Source organism: Populus trichocarpa, chromosome 12 (assembly GCF_000002775.5).
Source record: "Populus trichocarpa isolate Nisqually-1 chromosome 12, P.trichocarpa_v4.1, whole genome shotgun sequence".
Taxonomy (NCBI): Eukaryota; Viridiplantae; Streptophyta; class Magnoliopsida; order Malpighiales; family Salicaceae; genus Populus; species Populus trichocarpa.
In genome coordinates this window covers 11,215,631-11,238,233 of record NC_037296.2, presented here as the reverse complement: position 1 = coordinate 11,238,233, position 22,603 = coordinate 11,215,631, and the positions used below count along the sequence as shown (strand labels likewise).

The 22,603-nt window shown below is 34.5% G+C and overlaps 3 protein-coding genes and 1 long non-coding RNA gene across 5 annotated transcripts; 3 read left to right on the top strand and 1 right to left on the bottom strand.

Moving 5' to 3' along the window:
• Positions 1–557: 557 nt before the first annotated feature.
• Positions 558–4,329, top strand: LOC7458063 (cysteine-rich receptor-like protein kinase 1). 2 transcript variants are annotated; one of them, XM_024582272.2, is made up of 6 exons: positions 558–1,680; positions 1,824–1,931; positions 2,025–2,363; positions 2,578–2,812; positions 3,044–3,188; positions 3,386–4,329. In XM_024582272.2, the coding sequence occupies exons 1-6, from the start codon at positions 822–824 to the stop codon at positions 3,740–3,742; spliced, it is 2,043 nt and encodes a 680-aa protein (XP_024438040.2). In that variant the 5' UTR covers positions 558–821; the 3' UTR covers positions 3,743–4,329. The 2 variants fall into 2 exon arrangements, with proteins under 2 accessions (XP_024438040.2, XP_024438039.2); XM_024582271.2 differs by having other exon boundaries at positions 1,824–2,363.
• LOC127904080 (uncharacterized) lies at positions 3,269–10,613 on the bottom strand. The gene is made up of 2 exons (XR_008056909.1): positions 10,357–10,613; positions 3,269–3,777 (listed from the first exon to the last, which is right to left on the bottom strand). It is a non-coding gene; the product is annotated as an uncharacterized LOC127904080 (long non-coding RNA).
• Positions 10,614–12,368: 1,755 nt separating this feature from the next.
• On the top strand, positions 12,369–12,833 carry LOC7458062 (SKP1-like protein 1A). The gene has a single exon (XM_002318640.4). It carries the CDS (start codon positions 12,369–12,371, stop codon positions 12,831–12,833), a length of 465 nt encoding a protein of 154 aa, XP_002318676.2.
• A 5,914-nt stretch (positions 12,834–18,747) lies between these two features.
• On the top strand, positions 18,748–21,846 carry LOC7458060 (50S ribosomal protein L19-1, chloroplastic). The gene is made up of 5 exons (XM_002318638.4): positions 18,748–19,060; positions 19,154–19,360; positions 19,440–19,526; positions 19,639–19,772; positions 21,492–21,846. The coding sequence occupies exons 1-5, from the start codon at positions 18,869–18,871 to the stop codon at positions 21,598–21,600; spliced, it is 729 nt and encodes a 242-aa protein (XP_002318674.2). The 5' UTR covers positions 18,748–18,868; the 3' UTR covers positions 21,601–21,846.
• Positions 21,847–22,603: the final 757 nt, after the last annotated feature.

The window sequence follows — 22,603 nt, the reverse complement described above, 5'->3', positions numbered from 1 at the left end:
CTCTTAATTTTTTAATTTTCATGTTTATTCATTATTAATGACTCTTTATTTATTTATTAATACATATAGTTCTTAATTTATTTTATTAGATGTATACAAGTTTTTTTATTTTTGATTTTTTTTATATAAAAAACACCTTAAAAAAAAACATGCATACTTTTTCTTTTTAAAAAAAGTTTAATTGGCGACGGATAGCTTGTAGTGACTTAAACGTGTGAAATGAGTACCGGCCAGACAGCTCAGGGGTGTTTGAACGTATGATTACGGTTGTTTTTCAAAGTGTTTTTCACTCGGAAATACATTAAAATAATGTTTTTTTATTTTTTAAAAAATATTTTTGACATCAGCGAATTAAAATGATATAAAAATATATATAAAAATTTTTATTTAAAAAAATAAAAAAAAAATTTCAAAATTTTTCAAAAAAACTCTTAAAAGACAAAAACAAATAATTTCTTGTCCCAAATCCATGGCCTCCCATCCACCCGCCATTATTAAATTGCCACTTTGCTGTGTTATCTTAACAATGCTCTAAATAAAGAAAAGAGAAACCAAAGCCAGTTCATCCCTCCAGTCTATTTTCTATTCCTTTCCATCTTCCTCCCGAAAACCAATAGCAGAAATCATGATAGTTCGTCCAAGAAAAAGAAAAACAGAAAACATTCTGTTATACAAAACCACACACCATAACATAGGAGGATCATATCCTCTCCTCCTCTCCTCCTCTCCTCCTCTCCCTTTCCTTCTAGAAGTCACTCAAATCCAGAGAGAGAGAGAGAGGATAATATGTTTCAGAAGATAACAATTGAAGGTGATAATCCATGTCCCCTCTATTCTCCTTCATTTTTCAATACATAATACATCAAAACAGAGGAGAACAGAGACAAACAGAGCAACCCCATTTGAATTCAATGCAATCATCATTCACATTCTCTCAAAACCTCATAGGGTTGTTTGTAATATTTATTTTAATTCTCTTTCCCTTTTCATCCGCCGATCGCAAGTCCGAAACCAGCCTTATCTGCGGCTCTTCTAAGCACATTGACAATTCCTACGTACCAAACATTGTGAAAGTCATGGATTCTCTCCAAAAACAGGTCGGTTCTCGGAACTGGGGATGCGGTTTCATCACCTCCCCATTGCTTCAGATATATGGATTAGCCCAATGTCATGATGATCTTTCTAGTCTTGATTGCAAAATCTGTTTTTTCCAAGGCAGAGTCAAACTCCCACGTTGTCTCCCTGCCACTTCTGCTCGAATCTATCTTAATGGTTGTTTTATTCGTTACGATAACTATAACTTCTTTCATGAAGCCATTGATCCCATGAATGATGCTGTGGTATGTGGTGAGCCAACAAATGCTTTGACAGATAGCTTTTTGCACATGGAGTTCAAGCAACGCTTGGCAGCAGCGATACAGAATGTCACTGCAATGGCACTTGGGAATGGAACATTTGCAGCTGCGGAGGCAAAGGGAAGAGTTTTTTCCGTTTATGCTTTGGCACAATGTTGGAATACGCTTGATAAGGATGAGTGTAGAAAGTGCCTGGCGAAAGCAGGCTCAAAATTAAGTCAATGTGCTCCTGGCTCGGGGGGCAGTGCCTTTTTTGCTGGTTGTTACATGAAATATTCTACACGGCATTTTTTTAAGAAATCCGTGGAATCAAAAGCTCGTTATGGTAAGATTACCTCTCTTTGATTAAATTTGTATGGTCTTGAATTTTTTGCTGTTGGTTTTTATGGTATGTAGTCTATGTTAACACTATTTGTTTTGTCTTGAATGTTGCATTGCTGTAACAACATGTTTTGCTACCTTGTACAGACAACACTGGAATCATAGTTGCAGTTACTTTATCGACAGTTGTGGTCGTCGTGCTAGCTTCTTTTGGTGCTTTTATAGGGTATGAGAGATTGTCAAATAGGAAAGGAGGTGAAATTGCAACCAAAAAACTATATGTCCTTGATGAGCTATCAATTTCAAATTTATCCATTTCTAACTTGTTCTGCTCTTTCTTATCCCTAGACAAAACCAATCTCCGCCTTTCACCCAACTCTAGTTTAAATTTCACTTATGAGGTGCTTGAGAAGTCAACTGAGTGTTTTGATGACTCGAGGAAATTGGGCCAAGGAGGAGCTGGTTCTGTTTTTAAAGGAACTCTCCCAGATGGAAGAACGGTTGCAGTTAAGAGATTGGTCTATAGTACAAGGCAATGGGTTGACCAGTTCTTCAATGAAGTTAACTTGATCAGTGGTATTCAACACAAAAACCTTGTCATCCTTTTGGGTTGCAGCATTGAAGGCCCTGAGAGTCTTCTTGTTTATGAATATGTACCTAACAGGAGCCTTGATCAGATTCTTTTCAGTAAGTCAATCTACAGTTCAATGCCAGTGTTTTCATTTCCTAGATACCCACTTTGATTTACCCTTTCTAATTCGATTACCATGTTAAACATTGCTTAAAAATCCTTGAGCTTTCTGCCAAAACTTGTGCTAACAATAATTTTAGGACAAAAGAGGATGTAGAATGCTTGAGATCTATATATCCATAGCAATAACATGATCTTCATTTGTTGCAGTTAAGAACACATTACATATTCTCAACTGGCAGCAGCGGTTTAATATTATCCTAGGAACAGCCCGAGGACTTGCATATCTACATGGAGGTTGTGGAGTGACTATCATTCATAGAGATATCAAAACTAGCAACATTCTTCTTGACGAGAAGCTTACTCCAAAGATTGCTGATTTTGGACTTGCACGTTGTGTTGCCACTGACAACACCCATATTAGCACTGGCATTGCAGGAACGTTGTAAGAAATGAACCTCCTATATACAAGTTTTACTTACTTTTTGCTTACATATTCTTTTCTTTAAAAGCACATCGGCCATTGATTTCGTTATCGTGTGTCATTTATGGAGTAATGCTAGAAGGGGAACTAAGTTTCAATATAACAAAAACCAACTCAGAATTAAAATCACAACATGATAAACAGAGTTGTAACATCATTTGTTGCTTCTAAATCGCGACTATTCGTTTGCAGGGGATATATGGCTCCTGAATATCTTGTTCGAGGGCAGCTAACAGAGAAAGTTGATGTTTATGGTTTCGGGGTTCTACTTCTTGAGATTGCAACTGGTAAAAAGAACAGTGTATTCTCACAGGGATCAAGTTCAATTCTGCATTCTGTAAGATTCTTATTCCTTTGGAGCAAAAATATTCTTATTGAAATTTCTCAGGTGTTTTCAATGTAAAAGCTTTTTAGAAATATGGAAATCATTTCTATTTGATCATTGAGACCTTTGTTAGCAATATGGAGTGTTTTACAACCGGCAAGAATGTGTTACATGCCTATTGACAGTGTTTTTCATCATTCTGATATCAGGTTTGGAAGCATTACAAAGCTAATACAATTACAGACATGGTTGATCCTGGCTTAAGAGGTATGTTTTCCCAGAAACAGGCAGAAAAGGTGCTTCAAATAGGACTTCTATGCACACAAGCTTCTTCAAGGCTAAGACCGTCCATGAATGAAGTAGTACAGATGCTCACCGATGCCCAATGTGAAATTCCCTCTCCAAAGCAACCTCCATTCCTGAATGCTAGCGTTCTTAGTCCAGATGGCGGTGCAGACAGTTGCATCACGGAAGTATCGCTTACATGTAATTCAGTGGTAAATCAGCAAACAACCTCTCATGAAGCACTCTTGGGTGACCCCTCCAAATTCAGACGCTACAGATAGTCCCAGATAAAGAAATTCTTCAACACTTGAACAACCTGAGACAACGTAGATCCTGTCAAATACTCTTCACAAGTCATTGGGAAAATATGCACCATTTTGTATCAAAGATACGCAGCAGATCAAGAACCACCTCAATTCTCTAGCAAGAACGTGAAGTGGGTTCAGTGAGATTCCATCGGGATCCTACTAGTAATTTTATTCTTTAGACTCCCTGAGAAGTGCTAGCAAAATGAGATGTGATTTGGAGTTGAGGACATGGAAGTTGGAAAACTTTGTCCATATGAAATGGATAGACAATATTGAAAAATATAGTGTAGATGCTGCTTTTTGTGAACAAGAGCAGTAGTTATGAATCATGCAGACCATTCCCATGAAGGTGGTGAGGAGAGGGCCCCGATTGATAGAAAAGAACCTGCAAGGGGGTTATCTTGCTCTTGGAAGAAAAATATTTTGAATAGAAGAGAGGATAGAGATAGGTTTTTATTTTTTTTCAACAAAACCTCTTGTAATCTTGGGTCTTCTCTTTCCCCCATTGATAATATGTCATATGCAAGCACACAGAAAACCTTCATACTCATTTTGTTTTCTGTTTTTGTACCACTTTGTGAGGCTTTGTCTCCTCTCCTGGCTGCTAGGTTTAGATTTGGTTTTCTGACTAGTTGGCAGCTGTGTGCATTTTCTACTGTCTTTCCGTAATACGATGCCATGATGATCCTAAACTAGAATCCCAACTACACAATATTCAATCGCCTCAATTACATGCAATAAACTATTTGGTAGAGGTGAGAAAAAAACTAAAAAACTGATTAAATTGAGAAAACCAGAAAAAAATAACTAAAAAAACCGAACCGTGAAAAAAAACCGATTAAACCGATTAAAATTTTGAAAAAACCGACCGGTTCGGTTCGGTTTTTAAGCCTGAAACCGAAAAAACCAAACCGAATCGAATCCAAACTAAAAAAAAGCCGGAACAAAACCGAGCCAAACCGGAAAAACCAAGCCAAAACCGAGCCAAACCGAAAAACCAAGCCAAAACCGAGCCAAACCGAAAAACCCGAGCCAAACCGGAAAAAACCGAGCCAAACCGGTTTGAACTGGTTTTTGTTCTAAAAAAACCGAACCGAATCGAAATCGGTCGGTTTGAACCGGTTTCGGTTTTTTTTTTTTAAATTTCGGTTTGGTTACTTTTTTTAAAAAAAAAAACTGAACCGAACCGAAAATGATCACCCCTACTATTTGGTCGAAAGCTATTCTGAGTTTTCAATCCAATCCAACTAAACTCCTGATTTTTTTCATTTTTTTTTATTTTCGTGTTTTCACATCAAGACAATATAAACCCTTGGTTAGAATTCCGTCCAAGGTTGTAATAAATGTTTTTTTTTACATGATATAAAAAATACAATATAAATTTGAATAGGAAAAATAAATTGTAAAATCATAAGTATTTTTTTTTCCATACGCTGGTCATACAAACAATAAGCAATTCTATAAATAAAGATATAATGCACTTGTTTTTGCATGATAAAATCCTACCATGCAAGATTCAAGGAAAAAAGTTGGAAGTGGTTAGTAAGATTTTACGTTTAAGAAAAAACATTGAAAACAGCTAAGTCTTCACAACTATGCTTCCTTGTTGGCTAATACCAGTTCCAATGCTCTCTCCAAATGCATGATCATCTATAATGTTTTGACTTATGTGATTTCTTTTGCCTTGATAAATAATACATTACTTTTAGATATTGTTATGCTTTCTTTTAAATATTGTTATATTTTTATAAGTTTAAGATATTGTTTGTTACACACTATGAATCTCAACATGTGAATCAAAAAGGAATTGAATATCAACAAGTGGGTCAATAAGAAATTGTAGTCTTTGTATGAACTAAAACGAATGAATCAAACAATTCAAAGTAAGATTTTTTTCTTTAATCTTGAAGTCTGGTTCCTTGTTAGATCATGTTTTAGACAAATTATAAGATTTTTTATAGAGAAATCATAATGTTATAAACTTGTTTAAAAGACTATGATATTTAGATATAAACACATAGTATATCAGACTTTAGAATATGGTTTGTCACTCTTGTTCATAAAAATATCCTTATAGAATAAGAATTTTCAAAGTTCTGTCTCGTAATAGATAATTGTTTATTTGTTAAGAAGGATTTAAGCAAGACTATGTTTTCTTCATCCTTACACTATTGATTGAAAAAAGAATCTATGAATATAAGCGCTTATAGGGCTCATGCATTAATGAATAAACATAAGAGTATGTAATGAGAAAGATAATAATTGAAAATTTATAATTATTGTAAAATTATAAAATCAAAAGTAAAATCATGATCTTACATAATTTCACATGATTTCAATTAGATTTTATCATTTTTTGATTTTTACGTGATTTTACACAATAAATATATGTTGAATATAATTTTACGAGTTAACTCGTGATTTTAACAACCTTGTTTTCGTCCATTAACCTTAATAGACACATAGGCTAGTCATGTATATATTTGTGTGTGTGAAATTATATATATAAAAAAAGCAAATATATTTATACATGGTAAGGACATGTGAAAGCTATTTGATTTGATTTTAATTTTTACATGGTTGTGTCTACTTGATATATCATCTTTGCATGTTTAATTTATTTATGATTTTACATTGTTCAATGATTGCTTATATTGAATTCGTCCGAGTTAGTGTGTTTGGTATTGTGGTAGGTTTTATGATTGTGGTTTAAAAAAAATTATTTTACAAAAAATACTTTTAGTCGAGGATGATTTGGTATTTATATATGTTTGGTTAAAACTGTGGTTGAAATTGAGGTTGAACAAAAAATAGTTTAATGTGTTTGGTTAAAAGAATGCTTTTCAAATTGAGGTTATAAAATAATTAAAATATATATATATATATATATATATATATATATATATATATATATATTGATGGTTTTTAATTTAAATATTGTAAATTTAACTACTGCTATTATATCATGAAATAAATAATACTTATATCAAATATTTTTTATTATTCCATTAAACTATCTACAATTTCATCACGTACGAAATCCATCCGACAAGGATTATAGTTTTCTTGGTTTCTTAAGCGCACAACAACATCGGATAAAATATCATCAGGAACAAAATTAGAATTGCGATCAAATTTTGCAAATGCTACGTCATCAAGCGATCTCCTTCTAATTTACATAGGTCCCACGTGAATAATAAATTGTGTTTTATCATTACCAAACAGCCTAAATCTGTGGTTTGCTTTAAATGCTGCCACAACCGTGTAAACAAACAAACACTTAGTTGATTCAAGTCCAATCTAGATGTAAGACCAACATGAATAAAATGATGGAGTTTTCTCTTTGTTTGTTATTATTTCTATTTTATTTATTTCATTTAGTAGTTTCCTTATATATAATTTCCATTACATTGTGTATATTAATATCATTAGAAGGTTTTATTTTTTATGGTTTCTTTTGCGAACATCATCATTTACCAAAGATTTCTCAGTGGCTTCTCAACATAAAAAATAAAATCAAGTAATATATATATATATCTTGATAAACTAATAACTTCTATTAAATAATATTTTTGTTTGTCCTAACTTAAATTTAAAGTTTAAATAATATCTTGATTAATTAAGAAAATTTCATGATCCCTAAAACTATTAATTTATATAGGTTTAAGGAACAAGCACATAATCATGGCCAGGTGATGAAGCTACCGGACTCTAATGAACAGAAATTGAAAAATACAAGGTATAACCATGAAATCAAACTTGGTGAATTAAAGGACCTCATCAGTAGGTTGACATACCAATAAACATCTATTCTTCAGGCCTTACAACAAGAGACTGGGGAGTCTAGTGCCACCAAGGAGAAACACACACTGCAGGCTAATGCTAGTATGCTACAACTACTCAAATCAATCTTCCCTGTGAAGGAGAACCTACTTACCACAAGGTACATAAGCCTAAACGTGACTTTCCTACTTTTTTAAGGGAGAGGACGTCCATAAATGGCTATACAAATGTAACCAATGCTTTGAAATAGATTAAGTAGAGGAGTCAGACAAACTGAACTGAAATTGGCTTCTTATTACTTGAATGGGGTTGCCTTGTACTGGCACCAAAATTTCATGAAAGGTGTGGGAAATGAAAGGGTTACCTGGGGGGATTATTTAGAAGGCCTATGTGCTAGGTTTGGGGGCCAAAAGGATCCATTAAAAGAGCTTATGGAGCTTAGACAGGTTGGGAATCTGGAGACTTACATTCAGGACTTTGATGTTCTATGGAATAGAGCTGACATTTCAGATAAACAAGCATTGGTATTTTTTTGTAGGTGGTCTGGAGGTTGAAATAAAAAACTTGATGAAGATGTTTGGACCTAAAACCTTAAAAGAAGCATACCACCTAGATCATTTACAGGAAAACACCTTATCCTACAGATGAAACCATCGAAGCCCTACCAAATACCCTTCTCAAACTATCTCCTACTCTTCCCACACCAGACTCAACTCCTTCCCTGCTCATCTAAAAAATTCCTCTACACAAAAACTAAACAATACCAAAATTTCCCAAGATAGCATACTATCTACGCCCCCTCCAAACTTGATTAACAGAAACCCCATCAAAACCACCAAACCATTGAGGAGTAAAGAGTTTGAATAGAGGAGGGCATAGGGCCTATGTTTTTGGTGTGATGATAAATTTATGCCAGGGCATAAGTGCAGGAACAAAAGGCTTTATTCTCTTTGTATCATTAATGATGATGGAGAAGACACTGGAGAAGTGGAAACTGAGGTATAAGATCAGAACTTGGGAACAAGTACCCCTCGTATATCTATAAATGCTTTAGAAGGTACTAACGGGTTTCATACCCTTAAAGTGACTGGTAAGGTTAACAAGCATTCTCTTTTTATTATGGTTGATTCTGGAAGGACTCGTAACTTCCTCAATACTGAAAGAGGTTATGACTCAACCCCCTATGGTGGCACTACTAGATTTGACAAAACCTTTCATAATTGAAATTGATGCATCTAGGAATGGTATATGGGCAGTGTTGATGCAAGGTGGTAATCCTATAGCTTTTATTAGTAAATGTTTGGGTTCAAGACAACAAGCTCTATCTACCTATGAAAATGAGATGCTAGCTATTCTACATGATGTATCTAAGTGGAAACACTACTTATAAGGCATACATTTTACCATCCATACTGATCAAGTCACTCTCAGATACATCCTAGAGCAGAGGTTGTCTTATCCTTCCCAACACTTATGGATGACAAAACTTCTAGGATTTGACTATGATATTGAATATAAAAAGGGCAGGGAGAATGTAGTAGCTGATGGACTTTCTAGGAGTTCCAGTTGTGGAGTTTTTACTATGGTAATGTCTACAGTTTCTACTACCATTATGAATGAGGTTAGGAAATCATGGGAGCAGGTTAGTGTGGTGCAAGGCATTATAAAAGATCTACAAGATAATCCTAATTCTCACCCTCATTATAAATGGGTGAATTATCATTTAAATAGAAAGGGAAAGATAGTAGTGGGTAATGTGGAGGAGCTTAAACTACAATTGATTTCCATGTACCACGACACTGCCATGAGAAGATATTTTGGATCAACAATGACAGCTAAAAGGGTAGGCAATCTTTTTTATTGGAAGAGACTACAGAAACAGGCCAAGCAATATGTAAAGGAGCGTTCTATCTGCCAAAAGAATAAGACAACATGTGTTAAACTACAACCATTACTCATACCTCAGTTTCCATTTACAGATGCTAGTATGGATTTTATAGAAGGATTCCTAAATCTTATGGGAAGGAAGTTATATTTGTGGTGGTGGATAAACTCAGCAAATATAGACATTTCATGTCCCTCAACCATCCTTATACAACAATGATAACATTCATGGAGAATGTCTACAAATTGCATGGCCTTCCAGCCACCATTGTGAGTGACAGGGATGCAGTGTTCCTTAGTCAGTTATGGAAACATTTCTTTTCTTATCCAGGGGTACAATTGCATTCTTCCATTGCCTATCATCCACAAACTAACGAGAAAACAGAAATTGTTAACAAGTGCTTGGAGAGTTACCTAAAATGTATGATAGGAGACTCACCGAACCAGTGTTCTAAGTGGCTTCCTTAGCTGAGTGGTGGTACGTCTATAAGGACTACTCCTTGTGAAACTTTATATGGCCAAGCACCCCCTTTTCATTCTCCATATTTTCCCTGGGACTCTAACATAGCTACTGTGGATGAGTATTTAACAAACATAGAAGACATGCTCAGGGCACTCAAGAAGAACCTACAGACGGCTCAGCACCGAATGACTCAGTTAGCTAACAAGAAGAGGAGTGAACGTACATTCAATGCGGGAGATTGGGTATGCCTCAAATTGCAGCCCGACAGGCATAATTCCTTGGTTCAAAGGCCCTCCCACAAATTAGCAGCCAAATACTTTGGTCCCTACAAGGTGATTGAATAATTTGGGACTGGCATTCAAGCTGGATTTACCATCTTCTACCTCAATCCATCCAGTTTTCCATGTGTCTCGACTTAAAAAACATGTGGGAAACAGGAAGGTACAAGATGATTTACCTGTGATGCCGAAGGAGCCTTTGCTTCTACCCCAGGCAGTGTTGGATCGAAGGATTGTTAAGCGTTTCAACCAAGCTGCTACCCATGTGCTGGTTCTATGGAAAGGTTTGTCTCGTGCAGAAGCTGCATGGGAGCTTGCAGAGAATCTTGCATTGAGGTTTCCACAGTTTTCCCTTGAGGACAAGGGCGTTGTTGCAAGTCATTGAGGATGCCAGAGGATTGATACAGTGAAGATCCAGAAGAGATTTAAATCCAACTAGCTGGTGGTACAGGAGCTGATACAGGGCGTTTCGAAACTGATGTTAAGCCTGTAATACGCACCGTTTCATATATCTTTACTTTTTGTATGTTTTCTTTCGTTATTGAGGGTCTGTTTTAGTTAGCCACGCATCCTTAGCTTGTTGGTTCCAATTAAGAAGGAAGAATCTGCAGCAGTGATAGTACAGGGAAGGTGTTTGTAAGCAAATGGGATATCATGCAGCACCATGAGATCATTAACAATCCACCCCTTATCATTTACAAGCGGAGATTTATGTTGTGTGCTGGTGACTAATTCCCCTGCAAATATTGAAATATGCAGTTTGAATCGATACGAAAGACTTCGTTAAAAAACCTCAAGGTTTTGTTGATTCCCATGCAGTAGTTGCATAACTACGACATCCAGATAATATGATTTTGTGCTCCTTCATTGATTCTACCTGGTAACGTCACCACAGCTTTTTCAGCACCAGTATGAAAAGTAGCTAAACAAACTGTACACATCATTATATATGCACCATAGCTATATCAGACAGCAACAACATCAAAACTCTTCAAGAACCGACGAATTGTATGGGGAAAGCACAACAGGGATGGGTTGTCAAAGTCTTATGCTCAATCCTGACAGGCATATGCAGAATTATCAATATAAGGCTTGAATGTCAAGTCTTAGTCACCAGATCAGATGTACTATAGACATAGGGTCCTAATCCGAGGCTCACAAGGCACACAGAAACTTCAGTGTATCACCCTCGTCGTCTACATTGCAAGCAAATGTAACATGAGAAGCCACATAATCCTCATCTGTTTATTTTCCGTCTGTATCTAGTTAAGCACTTCACTACTTGATTGAATAGTTACAAATGAAATATTGGAGAGGTGAATGGGACAGGAATTGATTGCTTACACTATAGGAGGTTCAGCGGAGAAAATCTTGGACATCTTTACTTCTTCAGCATCTAGAAAGCATCCACGGTCTTCAGGCATAACGGACCCTTTTTCTGAGCCGTGTTGTTCTCTTCAGCAATTTGTGCTTTATGCTCAGTGATCATTGTTTTTGTTCTCCACAAGGCCATGATTGTCCTATTGATACAACATGCTCTGTATTAGCAATTCACTGCATGATTGTGACAGATTATTGAGGTGAAACATGAAAAGATTTAATAAGTTGGGTTTTCCTATTTTATGACATTATAGAAAAATAAATATTGGCTAATTAAATGTGTCTATATATATATATCAATTATACAATCGGTTCACATTAAAAATATAATTGATATTACAGCTGTGAATTATAATATCAATTAAAATTTTATCATGATTTTTATTCGTGATATTAATTTAAATGTCATGATATTTAAATGTCATAATTATAAAATTCAACATTATTTAAATATCACACTTCTCAAAAATGACATGCAAAAGTATATTATTTTGTTAAAAAAATTTGCTGCTGTGTTAATTTGACTTTTATTTTAATTTTTTGGGTTAATTGTCCAATTTTTCCTATTATAACTTAATTGTTTTGTAAAAAATATAATATTTTTCCTTATTTGTTTTGGATTAGAAATAATCCTATTCCGGAGAGGGAGTAACATGCCCTAAATCCTATATATACCCTGACCTCTTGATGTTTCTTCTGTAAATTCTCAATCATTCATACTCTGCAATCTCTTAACGAGTAGTTTTTTGTTATCGGACTTCTGGTTTTTTATTAGGTTTCTTTGGACTAAAATTACTGCCTGTCATACATCATGGCATGTTCAGAGACTACAACTAAGGTTTTGAAGTTGAAAACCAGTGACAATGAAGTTGTTGAGGTGGAAGAGAAGGCTGCCTTACAATCTGAAATCATCAAGAGCATGGTTGAAGATGGCCATAGTACTGATGATGCGATTCCACTCTTCAAAGTAGAAAAGAAAACCCTAGCCAAGATTGTGGAGTGGTTGAAGAAGCATGCGAGCGATGCATCTAAGGATGAGCTTGCTAAGTGGGATGCAGATTTTTTAGATGTTGACACAGATTTTCTCTATGATCTTCTCCTAGCTTCGAACTATCTCAGCATTGAAGTTTTGCTTGGCCAACTTACACAAAAAGTTGCAGACATGATCACAAGGAATCAACCTATTAAAATTCGCGAACTCTTTAATATCAAGAACGATTTTACCCCAGAGGAAAAGGAAGAAATTCTCAAGGAGAAATCATGGTTATTCAATTGATGTTAATTTCTTTAATAAAATTGTTTTAGAATATTCTGGTTGGGGAATTTAAGGTTTTTTTCTTTTTATTCTTGTTTTAGGGTTCGATCAATAAGTACTATGCGGATCAGTTAAGATTGCATATGACCAACCTTAGCAATTGATCGCCATCAGTTTTATATGTGGAGTAGCCATGCATGTTTTCTGCTGATGATGTCCTGATTCCTGAGTTAAAATAAATCTTAGTAACTACTATATATACTTAGTATTGGCAAACATGTCCTGGTGTAAATAATGTGCATCAGATTCTATTTCCTACACTGTTTCGTTTTACAGATTCACCATACTTTTTTGCTTTGATTTCTGTCTGTCACGTAACTAGCGATTTGGAGAGCCAATCAAGCTGATTAATCCTGGTTCTTTTGTTGCCTATTGTTAACATGCATATCTTACAAACATTTATCAGGTTATGAGGTACTGAAAGATTAAAGGATTAAATAAAATTGTGTTTGTGAGTTGGAAGGTCCTCTGAGGACTTCAGATGAAGAACAGATATTGGACAAAGACACTTTTATAATTTTGAGCCTCTAATAGTCCAAGTAATTTTAAACTCTACAGGGATGCAAGGCTGAGAATCTCGTAAGCTATGCATGCAAGGCTTATAAAGGGACTAGAATGCCTTCAAAATCGCTTCCTCTAGTGAACATTTCATTGAAGAAGCAAAATCCCATTAATTCAGTTTGGAATTCTATACCATCTGACTAGAATTTGAAAATGTGCAGTTTGAGAAACTTGTTTTAAGGCTCAATGGATTGAGCCTTGAAGATTATGTAAAATGAAAGGCTAGGTTATAAGCAGAATTGTTGTGGCTGTTAAAGAGCCAAAAGCTGTAAGATCCTACAATATTTCCAACAGGACAATGGAATACCAGAAAAGTGAAGGCTTCGTTTTGGTGTTTGTGGACTCACCATGATGACTCAATTCCTTAACAACGAGGGCCCATTTTCTCTTTTTTCCTCTGACCTTGTTGACTCTTGAATTCGGAAAAAAAGAGAGCACATTATACCAGCACATATTTAACTCAGTAGTAGCTATGATTTATTAAGTTTTTATGTGTTTTTTCAGGCTGTGTTATGCCTTCACAGTCATTCCATTGAATTGCAACAGGTAATTTCTGGCCTAGCTAATGCCAGATTAATATTGATAAAGGGTCTTACAAATTTTACATCTTCTTTTCTAGTAGTAACTTCTCTTAAGCAGCACTGAATTTCCCAAAATTTGCATAATGGTCATGATGAACATGTTCTGAGAGCAATGAAAGCCTGCGCCATCGGTGATATGGTAGGAGCTCTATTCTTCCATAGCTAGAATCACTGTTTAAGTATGCACAAGTATACAAAAGCAAAATCATTGCCAGATAATTATTTGAAAATATACCTATATATTCATTCATCCTCTAACGCAGAACAACTCCTATGCATTGGTGTACTATATTGAGGGAAGGCATCCAAATTGGCAATCTTGTTTAGGCTCAATTCATTTAATTCTTCTGTCGTGTTTGAGAATTCAACGGTATGAATCCTTTTGCTTGTTCTTTGCTTCGATTAGACCTTAACATTTAAAGCAAATTGATATGCAGCTTCAAGCTTTATATGGTTATGGAACTGCACATCTTAATCCACCTAAGCTAGTCTACTTACTCTTCTTCCATTCTCCATTTATTTATAATTTTGGGGTGTAAGACAAGTGTCTGTGGGCTTGCAGGAGTATGGCAGTTTGATCAGATGCTCCTCAATTAGGTTCATGCTGCATCATGTGGAAATACAATCTGCATTTATTCTTGGCACAAGTCTGTTGCTTCTGAAGTTTTAGGATATCTTCTGTATGAGCTCTAATGCTTTGAGGGTAATAAATTGTCAATGTAGGATGTAAAGTTTACATGATCTAAATACTATGTGGGTCGGACAAAAAATTATTGGATGTAATAGAAAATATCTAGTAGAATTATTTGATATTATTATTAAATCCGGTTCAAGTAGGTCAATTTTAAAACCTCTCAATTCAACACTTTACTTAACCTGAGTTTAAAATTAAACAACATAAAAGTTGACCTAATATAACTCAGTCGATTGAAAGACAATCTGATCAACTAGTAAAAAAAATCTGAAGATAAAAATGAGAAAAAAAATAATGAAATTGAAAGGAAAAAAACTATCAACCAAACTTCTTGCCCATTCTAGTTTAAAATTAAACCATATGAGAGTTGGTCTGACATAACCAGTCGACATAATCAATCCAAAAGTAACATGCCCAACTGGTAAAAAACATTTGAGGATAAAATTGATAAAAAAAACACTCGACCAAACTTCTTCCCCAGCCTAGATTTAGAATTAAACAATGTGGGAGTTGTCTTCAAGTGACTCAGTTGATTTGGCCAATCCAAAAACACCTCACCTCAACTCTTTGTCTAGCCCGAATTTAAAATTGAATTATGTAAGAGTTGCTCCGGCATGATTTAGTTGACTTGGTTGGTCCAAAAACAACATGGACAATTGTTAAAAGAATTTTGAGGGTGAAATTTTTTTTAAAAAAAAGATTGAAATTGAAAGGAAAAAAAAGTTTCAATGTTTTCCCTGGTGTTTTAGGGGGTATTTAAGAGTGTGGTTGCGGTTGCTATTCAAAGTGCTTTTCATTTGGGAATGAATCAAAATAATATTTTTTTTATTTTTTAAAAATTACTTTTGACATCATCACATCAAAATGATTTGAAAACACTAAAAAATATTAATTTGAAGTAAAGAAAAAAGTAAAAATTTCAATTTTTTTTCAAAAACATTTTTAAAACACAAAAATAAATAGGACTTTAGTATAGTAGGATAGTGTCACAAGTATAGGCGTGAAGGCGCACCAACGAGACACTACTAGACAGTTGCAACATGCATGAACAGTGACAGCATACATGTAAAATGTCATATTTTTTTTATTAACTTTGGTATCCGGGCCAACTTGCATGTACCTCAATTAATCTCACGGGCCTTAAAATTAACGATCTTGTAATCCTCCAATAGCCCTAAAGAAACTCAAACTCGTGATCATTAAAAAATAAACTCAATACCTGACCAGTTGAGCTACTCCTTACAGTTACGATGTCATATTTTGGCAGCATGAATAACGGTGCTGCTAGCACAGTGCTCATGCTTGGCACCACCTTGGCTTAGACAATGGACTTCGGGTACACTAGAGGGATGATAAAATGTGAAATCAGTTTGTTGTTGAAGTCGAATGTTAAATGTATTGAGATTTGAGTAAATCATTTTGCAAATACATGAACACAGCCATGCACTAAGATTAACATTGGTAAAATTAAATGGATTAATTAGAATAGTTTCATCACATAAAAATTACATTTATTGGTATAATTAATACATGATTTATACACATTAATTATATATAGTTCAGAATATTGTTATGATCAAATTAAGAAATCTATAAACATTTGAATGATCAAAATTGAACTACCTTGTAATGGGATGTAGACGATTAGGCCACCACAATACAATCTTTAGTTATAATTTTCTTAGTTGTAGAGAATACTCTGTTGGTTGCCTATATAGTTTTTGAAAAAAGTCATATTCATTTGTCTAAAATTATTGATCTTTAAAAATTAAATGAATTCTTCGTTAATGACTCACTCAACAGCTCTTTTAGTAAGCAAATATTGTATAACATTTTCAATTGCATGCATAAATTTCTATAAAAGTGAATTATTCATTTTTTTAGTCTAAATTCCGGTATTCAAAAATTCACTAGACCCCAACTAATCCGATTAAACCGGGTCGATCCACTAAGAGGTAAAACTCTCCTAGTAATAGTATACGAAGAATGATAGACGAAGGAATTTATGATATTGAAAATGATACTGGAGGAATATTTTATTTTTTTAATGTGAAATTTGTGTAAGATAAAAAATCTTTTAAAATAATATTTTAAACTTTATTATTTACCACATGTATAGTCTATATCACATGAATTGTTTCTTAATTTTTTTCATATGTAATATTAAAACCTCAAATATTTTTTTTAAAAAAATTCGGGTTGACTTGAGTTGACTTGGGTCAACCCATATAGCCTGAGACTTGACTCCTTAATCGGGTCAACCCTGGACAGGGTTTGATAACTATTTTAAAATAGGGTCCACCATTTATTCTTTTCTTTTCCTTTTCCATTTTCCTCCTTAATTTTTTATTTATATTATAATTTTTGCAAAATCAAGAATAAATTCAATGTGAAGATTTTTTTGACTGAGACTATAATAATTTTGTAGGAATAAATTATAAATTTTAATTTAAAAAATATATATATATTAAAGGATTAAATAAAAAATAAAAGGAATGGAAAAAAACCAATTCATTGTACAAATCCAACTTGTGTTTGCATGAATAGGTTTTCATAAGGCCGTTTAGATTCTTATCAAATAAAATAAAATAAGACCCACGTGATCGTCACGTTAGGCCACCAAGATGGGATCTATTTGCATCTCCTCCCTCTCCTGTTAGTTTTAAAAAAAAATTAAAAACAAATATAGAGAAATTTAAAAATATCATCTAAATAGGTATTCTCAGCTTTATCACTAAATAATTTTTTCATCAATTTTTTCTTAAATTTTCAAATATTCTCAATTAATAATTTCCATCTATTTTTAAGACTTTTCATCCATATTTCTATCTAAATTACTTCTTTTAGTAAAAAAAAACAATGTGATTTTATAATTAATCTAATGTTTTCTTAGTGGATTCTAATAAAAATTGATATAAAAAAGTTAAAATAATATGATTGTAAAATTAATACAAAAAATAGATTAGATGTTAAATTGAAACTATCAAATAGTTTGAATATATATTTGTTGGGTATTTTTGCAAGAAAAAGTTTTAGTAAAATAGTATAGTTTGATACATGTTGTGATTGAAAACATGACATTTAAAATTGTCACTAGTAAAAATGTGATACTTCGAATAAATGGTTAAATGAGCTAACACAAATTATAATAAGGAGAGAGGATGGAGAGAAAAAAAAGGAATAAAGAGACTTCAGAGATACACCAAAGTTCCAATCACGACATTACTAATACAATTAGAAATATATCAATGTGACGAATCCAACAACACCAAAAAATATCAATAAAAGTGATCAAAGTGGGTCTTTGGACAACGAGTAACCCACTTTAATCGTTGTTGGTGATCTTCATTGATGTAGTTAGATTCGTTTTGTCGATATTTTTTTGAAAGTATTGATAATGTTATTATCATAACGTTAGTGTGCCTCTAAGATTTTTTTTTTCTAGCTTCTTATTATAAATGGTGTCAACTCATTTAATATTTTTTTAAACTTGTATCAAATTATACTATTTTATATATAAAAAAAATAAACCATATTATTTTCCCAAGTTTTTTATTTTAACACCGCTAATCATAGTTTTGAAACCCAAACCGACCCAACAGATCGACCAGGAACCTGACCAACTCGGGACTGGAACCAGGTCGGATTTCAGAAAAAATAGGAAAAAGAAAAACCCGGTGTGACCCGACGACCTGGTCAAAAACTCGGTTGCAACCCGTTGACTTTTGTTTTTTTTTTACTAAAACAACGTTGTTTTGATTAAAAAAAATAACCCGAGCGACCTGATAACCCAGTCAAAACCCAATGACCCGGTCAAAACTTGAAATCCAAGTCTTGAACCGGACCGGCCACCAGGTCGGGTTTAACAACTATGCCGTTAGTTTTCAAAAAAAAAAAATTCTATTTGTGCTTTGTAAAAAAATTAATAAAGAGGAAAACCCGAAGAGAAGGTCCGCAGCCACGACCCCACCACCAGGACAGTTGCTATAGCATTCACAGGGGGCATTTTGGTCCATGTCTATAAACCTCAAAACCCATCAAGTAGAAGGGGGAGCAAAGCAGGGTTTTGGATGCGGCCCGTCGTTGATCAACTGTATACATTTTCTTTTACTTTCTCTCTTTTTCTCAGCAACCAAGCAGCCTCGGTCTAATTCGAAGCAATGCAATCTCTCTACGGCACTTTATTTCGAAGACAAAATCTAAACATCTCTCATTTCAAATCCACTTTAGCTTATTTAGCTGTTACTGAAAGTAAAAATCATGGATTAACCCTTTTAAACTCAAATTCTTCGGCTCCAAATCGATTCCCTGCGTCAATGACTCAGCCTTTTCGCTCATCTCACTGCTTCTCTGTATGTTCTCCTTCCTTTTCCATTCAATTTTGCTTTTTTACTTAACCTAAATCCGTTATTTAAGTTTAATTTCTTAATTGATTCATGTGGCAGCCAAAATTTGGTACTCAAACGGAAACGGCGACGTTCTTGAATGGTAACGGGAGAAGCTGTAGGATGAATTTGTCTTGCTATAGGAGCATGACAACAGTGGGAAATCCGGCTGAAGCGTCTTCAGAAGATTCGTCCGCTCCTGTTGCGGATGTTCCTCCTCGCATCAAATTCAAGAGACTTGATAAAACAGCCAGGCATATAATGCAGGTAATTTAGCTTCTTTTTTTTTAACAATAATTTCTATTATTATTTTATGCTGTATTGATCAATAATTATTTTTGAGCAGATTTTGAATAAAGAAGCAGTGGAGGAAGTAAGGGGACAGAGGGAGATACCTGATATAAAGCCTGGTTATACTGTGCGACTCAAAGTGGTATGTTTTTGCTTAGGGATATTGTTATTTTTTGTTTAATTTTGTTGATTGTGAAGGAGGACTTGAATGGCATGCTTTAATTCTGTTCCATTTTGAACCTTGCTATGAGCAGGAAGTGCCGGAGAATAAGCGGCGTGTTTCGACTATTATAGGCACTGTTATAGCTAGACGGAATGCTGGTATACATACTACTTTTAGATTAAGGAGGATGGTTGCTGGTGTTGGAGTTGAATCCTTACTTCCACTGTAAGTGGTGATGAAATAGTTTTCTATTCAATGATCAAGCTGTGCCCTGGTAGTATTTTTTTTTCCTTGCTGTCTCATACTGGAATTAAGATATGTGTGAAGTCCATGAAATTTTACTTAAAAACTGTGACTCAATGACTTGGAGGACAAAACTTAGTATTTAGATGTTTAGGAATCAGTAAAGAAAGAAACGGCCAATCTTTTTGTAGGAAGTGCTTGTATCACTATCCTTTTCAAAGACTTTATGCATGAATTTTTGAACCCCTGTTATCATTGATGGTGTGAGGTGATTTATGGATCTTAAAAACTGCTGGTTGTATTGATCCGCTTCTGTTTCCCTTGCAGACACATTGTGCATTTGAATATCAATGAAGTCATATTGAGATCTACATATTTTCCCAAAAAACATAATAAATTCCTTTCACTTAGATGTGTTGAAGTTATAGTGTAGGCTCCTCCATTTTCTCCCTGTTTTTTGTCCAAATTGTAGATTGATCATGGGAGAAAAGGAATTTACCGTAACAATTCACATGTACATGGCAAGGTTTCTCATAGTTTAAACTACATATACGTTGTCTCACTGTTTTCATAAACATTGATGAGAAGCCAGCATTTCCCTGTGGGATAGAGAATTAAATCCATATACTTCTGTTTTAGCTAGTTCAGGAACTTGGTAAAATAGGAGATTATGTTACCTTTATCTACTGAAATTATAGAAATGGCAAGGGCACTTGCCTGGTTGTGATGCTTAAATAATGAGTCATGTTACCCCCCTCTTTGGTGCCCTTGGGTATCCAAGGCACATATGGCAAGTAATTGATGCCAAAGTATGACTTACAGTCCCTCGGCAGAGATATGCCAAGTATCTATGTACCAGAAATTTGAATGAAGACGCATCTTTTACTGATATACTTTGACTGGATGATATTGATACATATAGGTCCTCCTGCTCGGTTACTTTTCTGTTTTTCAAAAATCCTTAATCTTTTATTTGTTGATTTGTATTTATTTTTGAATTCCTTGAGTTGAAAAATATGTCATCCTACTCACCTGCAACTTGAATGTCCTAAGTGGGCTATATGGAGTTCAATCCATCAACTGTTAAATATAATTTATCTGTATAGGTATTTTTGTGTGTGTTTGAAGATGGTGATAGGAGTATTTGTTTCAACTTGAACCTTGTATGCTTGTGAGAGGGCACCCAGTTAAATGTTTTTATCCCTTCGTAAGCATTTCAATTTTCTCATCATCCTACCAAGCTAGGAAAAAATCACATGCCTGCATATATATCTTTAAAAATCAACATCTTAACAAAATTTCTGAGTTTAGTCTCTTCGATTTTCTCTTCTTTGTTAAATTCAGTACCAAAAAACTGACTGCTAGATGACCAATAACAACAACACTTGTTATCTTGCATTAGATCTACAGATGTTTTGTATCTTGCTCTTATATCTGTGTGTAATCAGCTTTGATAGAATGAGCCTAAGTGCGGACAAACTAACATGTTAATTGACTACTCATCTCCTTGATGAGATTCCAGAGTTATGTTTCCTGTCTTGGTCTACTTTTCGTGTTTGGTTCCCATTGAAGTGAATGTTTTCCTGTAGAGTTTTTCTTTTTTCCTCTCTCTAGAAAACAGGTGATACTTATCATCAATTCTTTATTGCTGGTGCTCATCATTTCTGTATGGTGACCAAGTAAGTGGGTGATGAATGGCAGGTACTCACCTAACATAAAGCAGATAGAGGTGCTCGATGACAGGAAGAAAGTGAGGAGGGCCAAGCTTTACTATTTAAGAGACAGGATGAATGCACTTAAGAAACGTTAGCAAGATCTATATCTAGAGGGAGATCAATCATCCATTTCTCAGGAAAGATGGTGGTGGATTTGATCATCCTAGCAAGAAAAGTTGCAGACTGTTTGTTTTCCAACTCCTTTTCCATGTTATTATCAGGTTTAATTTAAAGACCTTTTTTGAAATTGTGGGATGGGGAAGATACGAGGCCTCTGGTGGCGCATTCAGCAACCTGCATAAGTTGTTAGTGATAAAAGTGGCAAAGAATTTTGTTTCTCAGTTTATCTTGCATCACCTGCATAATTTCCTTCTTCAATTATACCATATAATTTTGGACATGCGACTTACTGAGCACAAGATCTATGATAGAACAATAATATAGGGGAATGCTCATATATTCTGGGTTTAAGTTGGAACAATTCAAAATAGTATGCTCATACATATATTTTAAAGGATCTTTATTAAAATAATTATCAGTGTAATTTTGAATCTGCCGACCGTACTCATAGCATGGATGACATATTTTTCTTGGCTTTAAAGTTTACAGAGAGAGATTGCGGTGATATATTGTAAAGAAAGGGGAGGTCAGGTGCGTTCAGATCACTCTATATGAACTCTCTTTTCAGTCAACTGTTGGTTGGTTGATGATATGGAAAACCTGGAAGATGTCGATTTCTTGCCCTTGCGTGTACGGTTGCTTGAAGCTTTTTTTTAATATGAAAATGGCTGCCCATTCTTCCTCGAGTAATGCCTGGTATCTGACAGGAATAAGATTTTTGGTGGATAAACCTGGAGTAGGATTGTAATATCGTTTAAACGGAAGGGTAAAAGTGGAACACTAAACTACAAAATAGGCAGAAAAGAAACTTTAATGCCGAAAAATTTATTTCGTTCGTCATCTTCCAAATAGAAATGGTGTCCAAATGGAAACCTCCTGCCCGGGATGGTTCTTAGAAAAGGACAGCATGTGTTAATTTATTATTATTATTTATTATTATTATTATTATTATTATGTCACAAAAATCATGTCAAATTG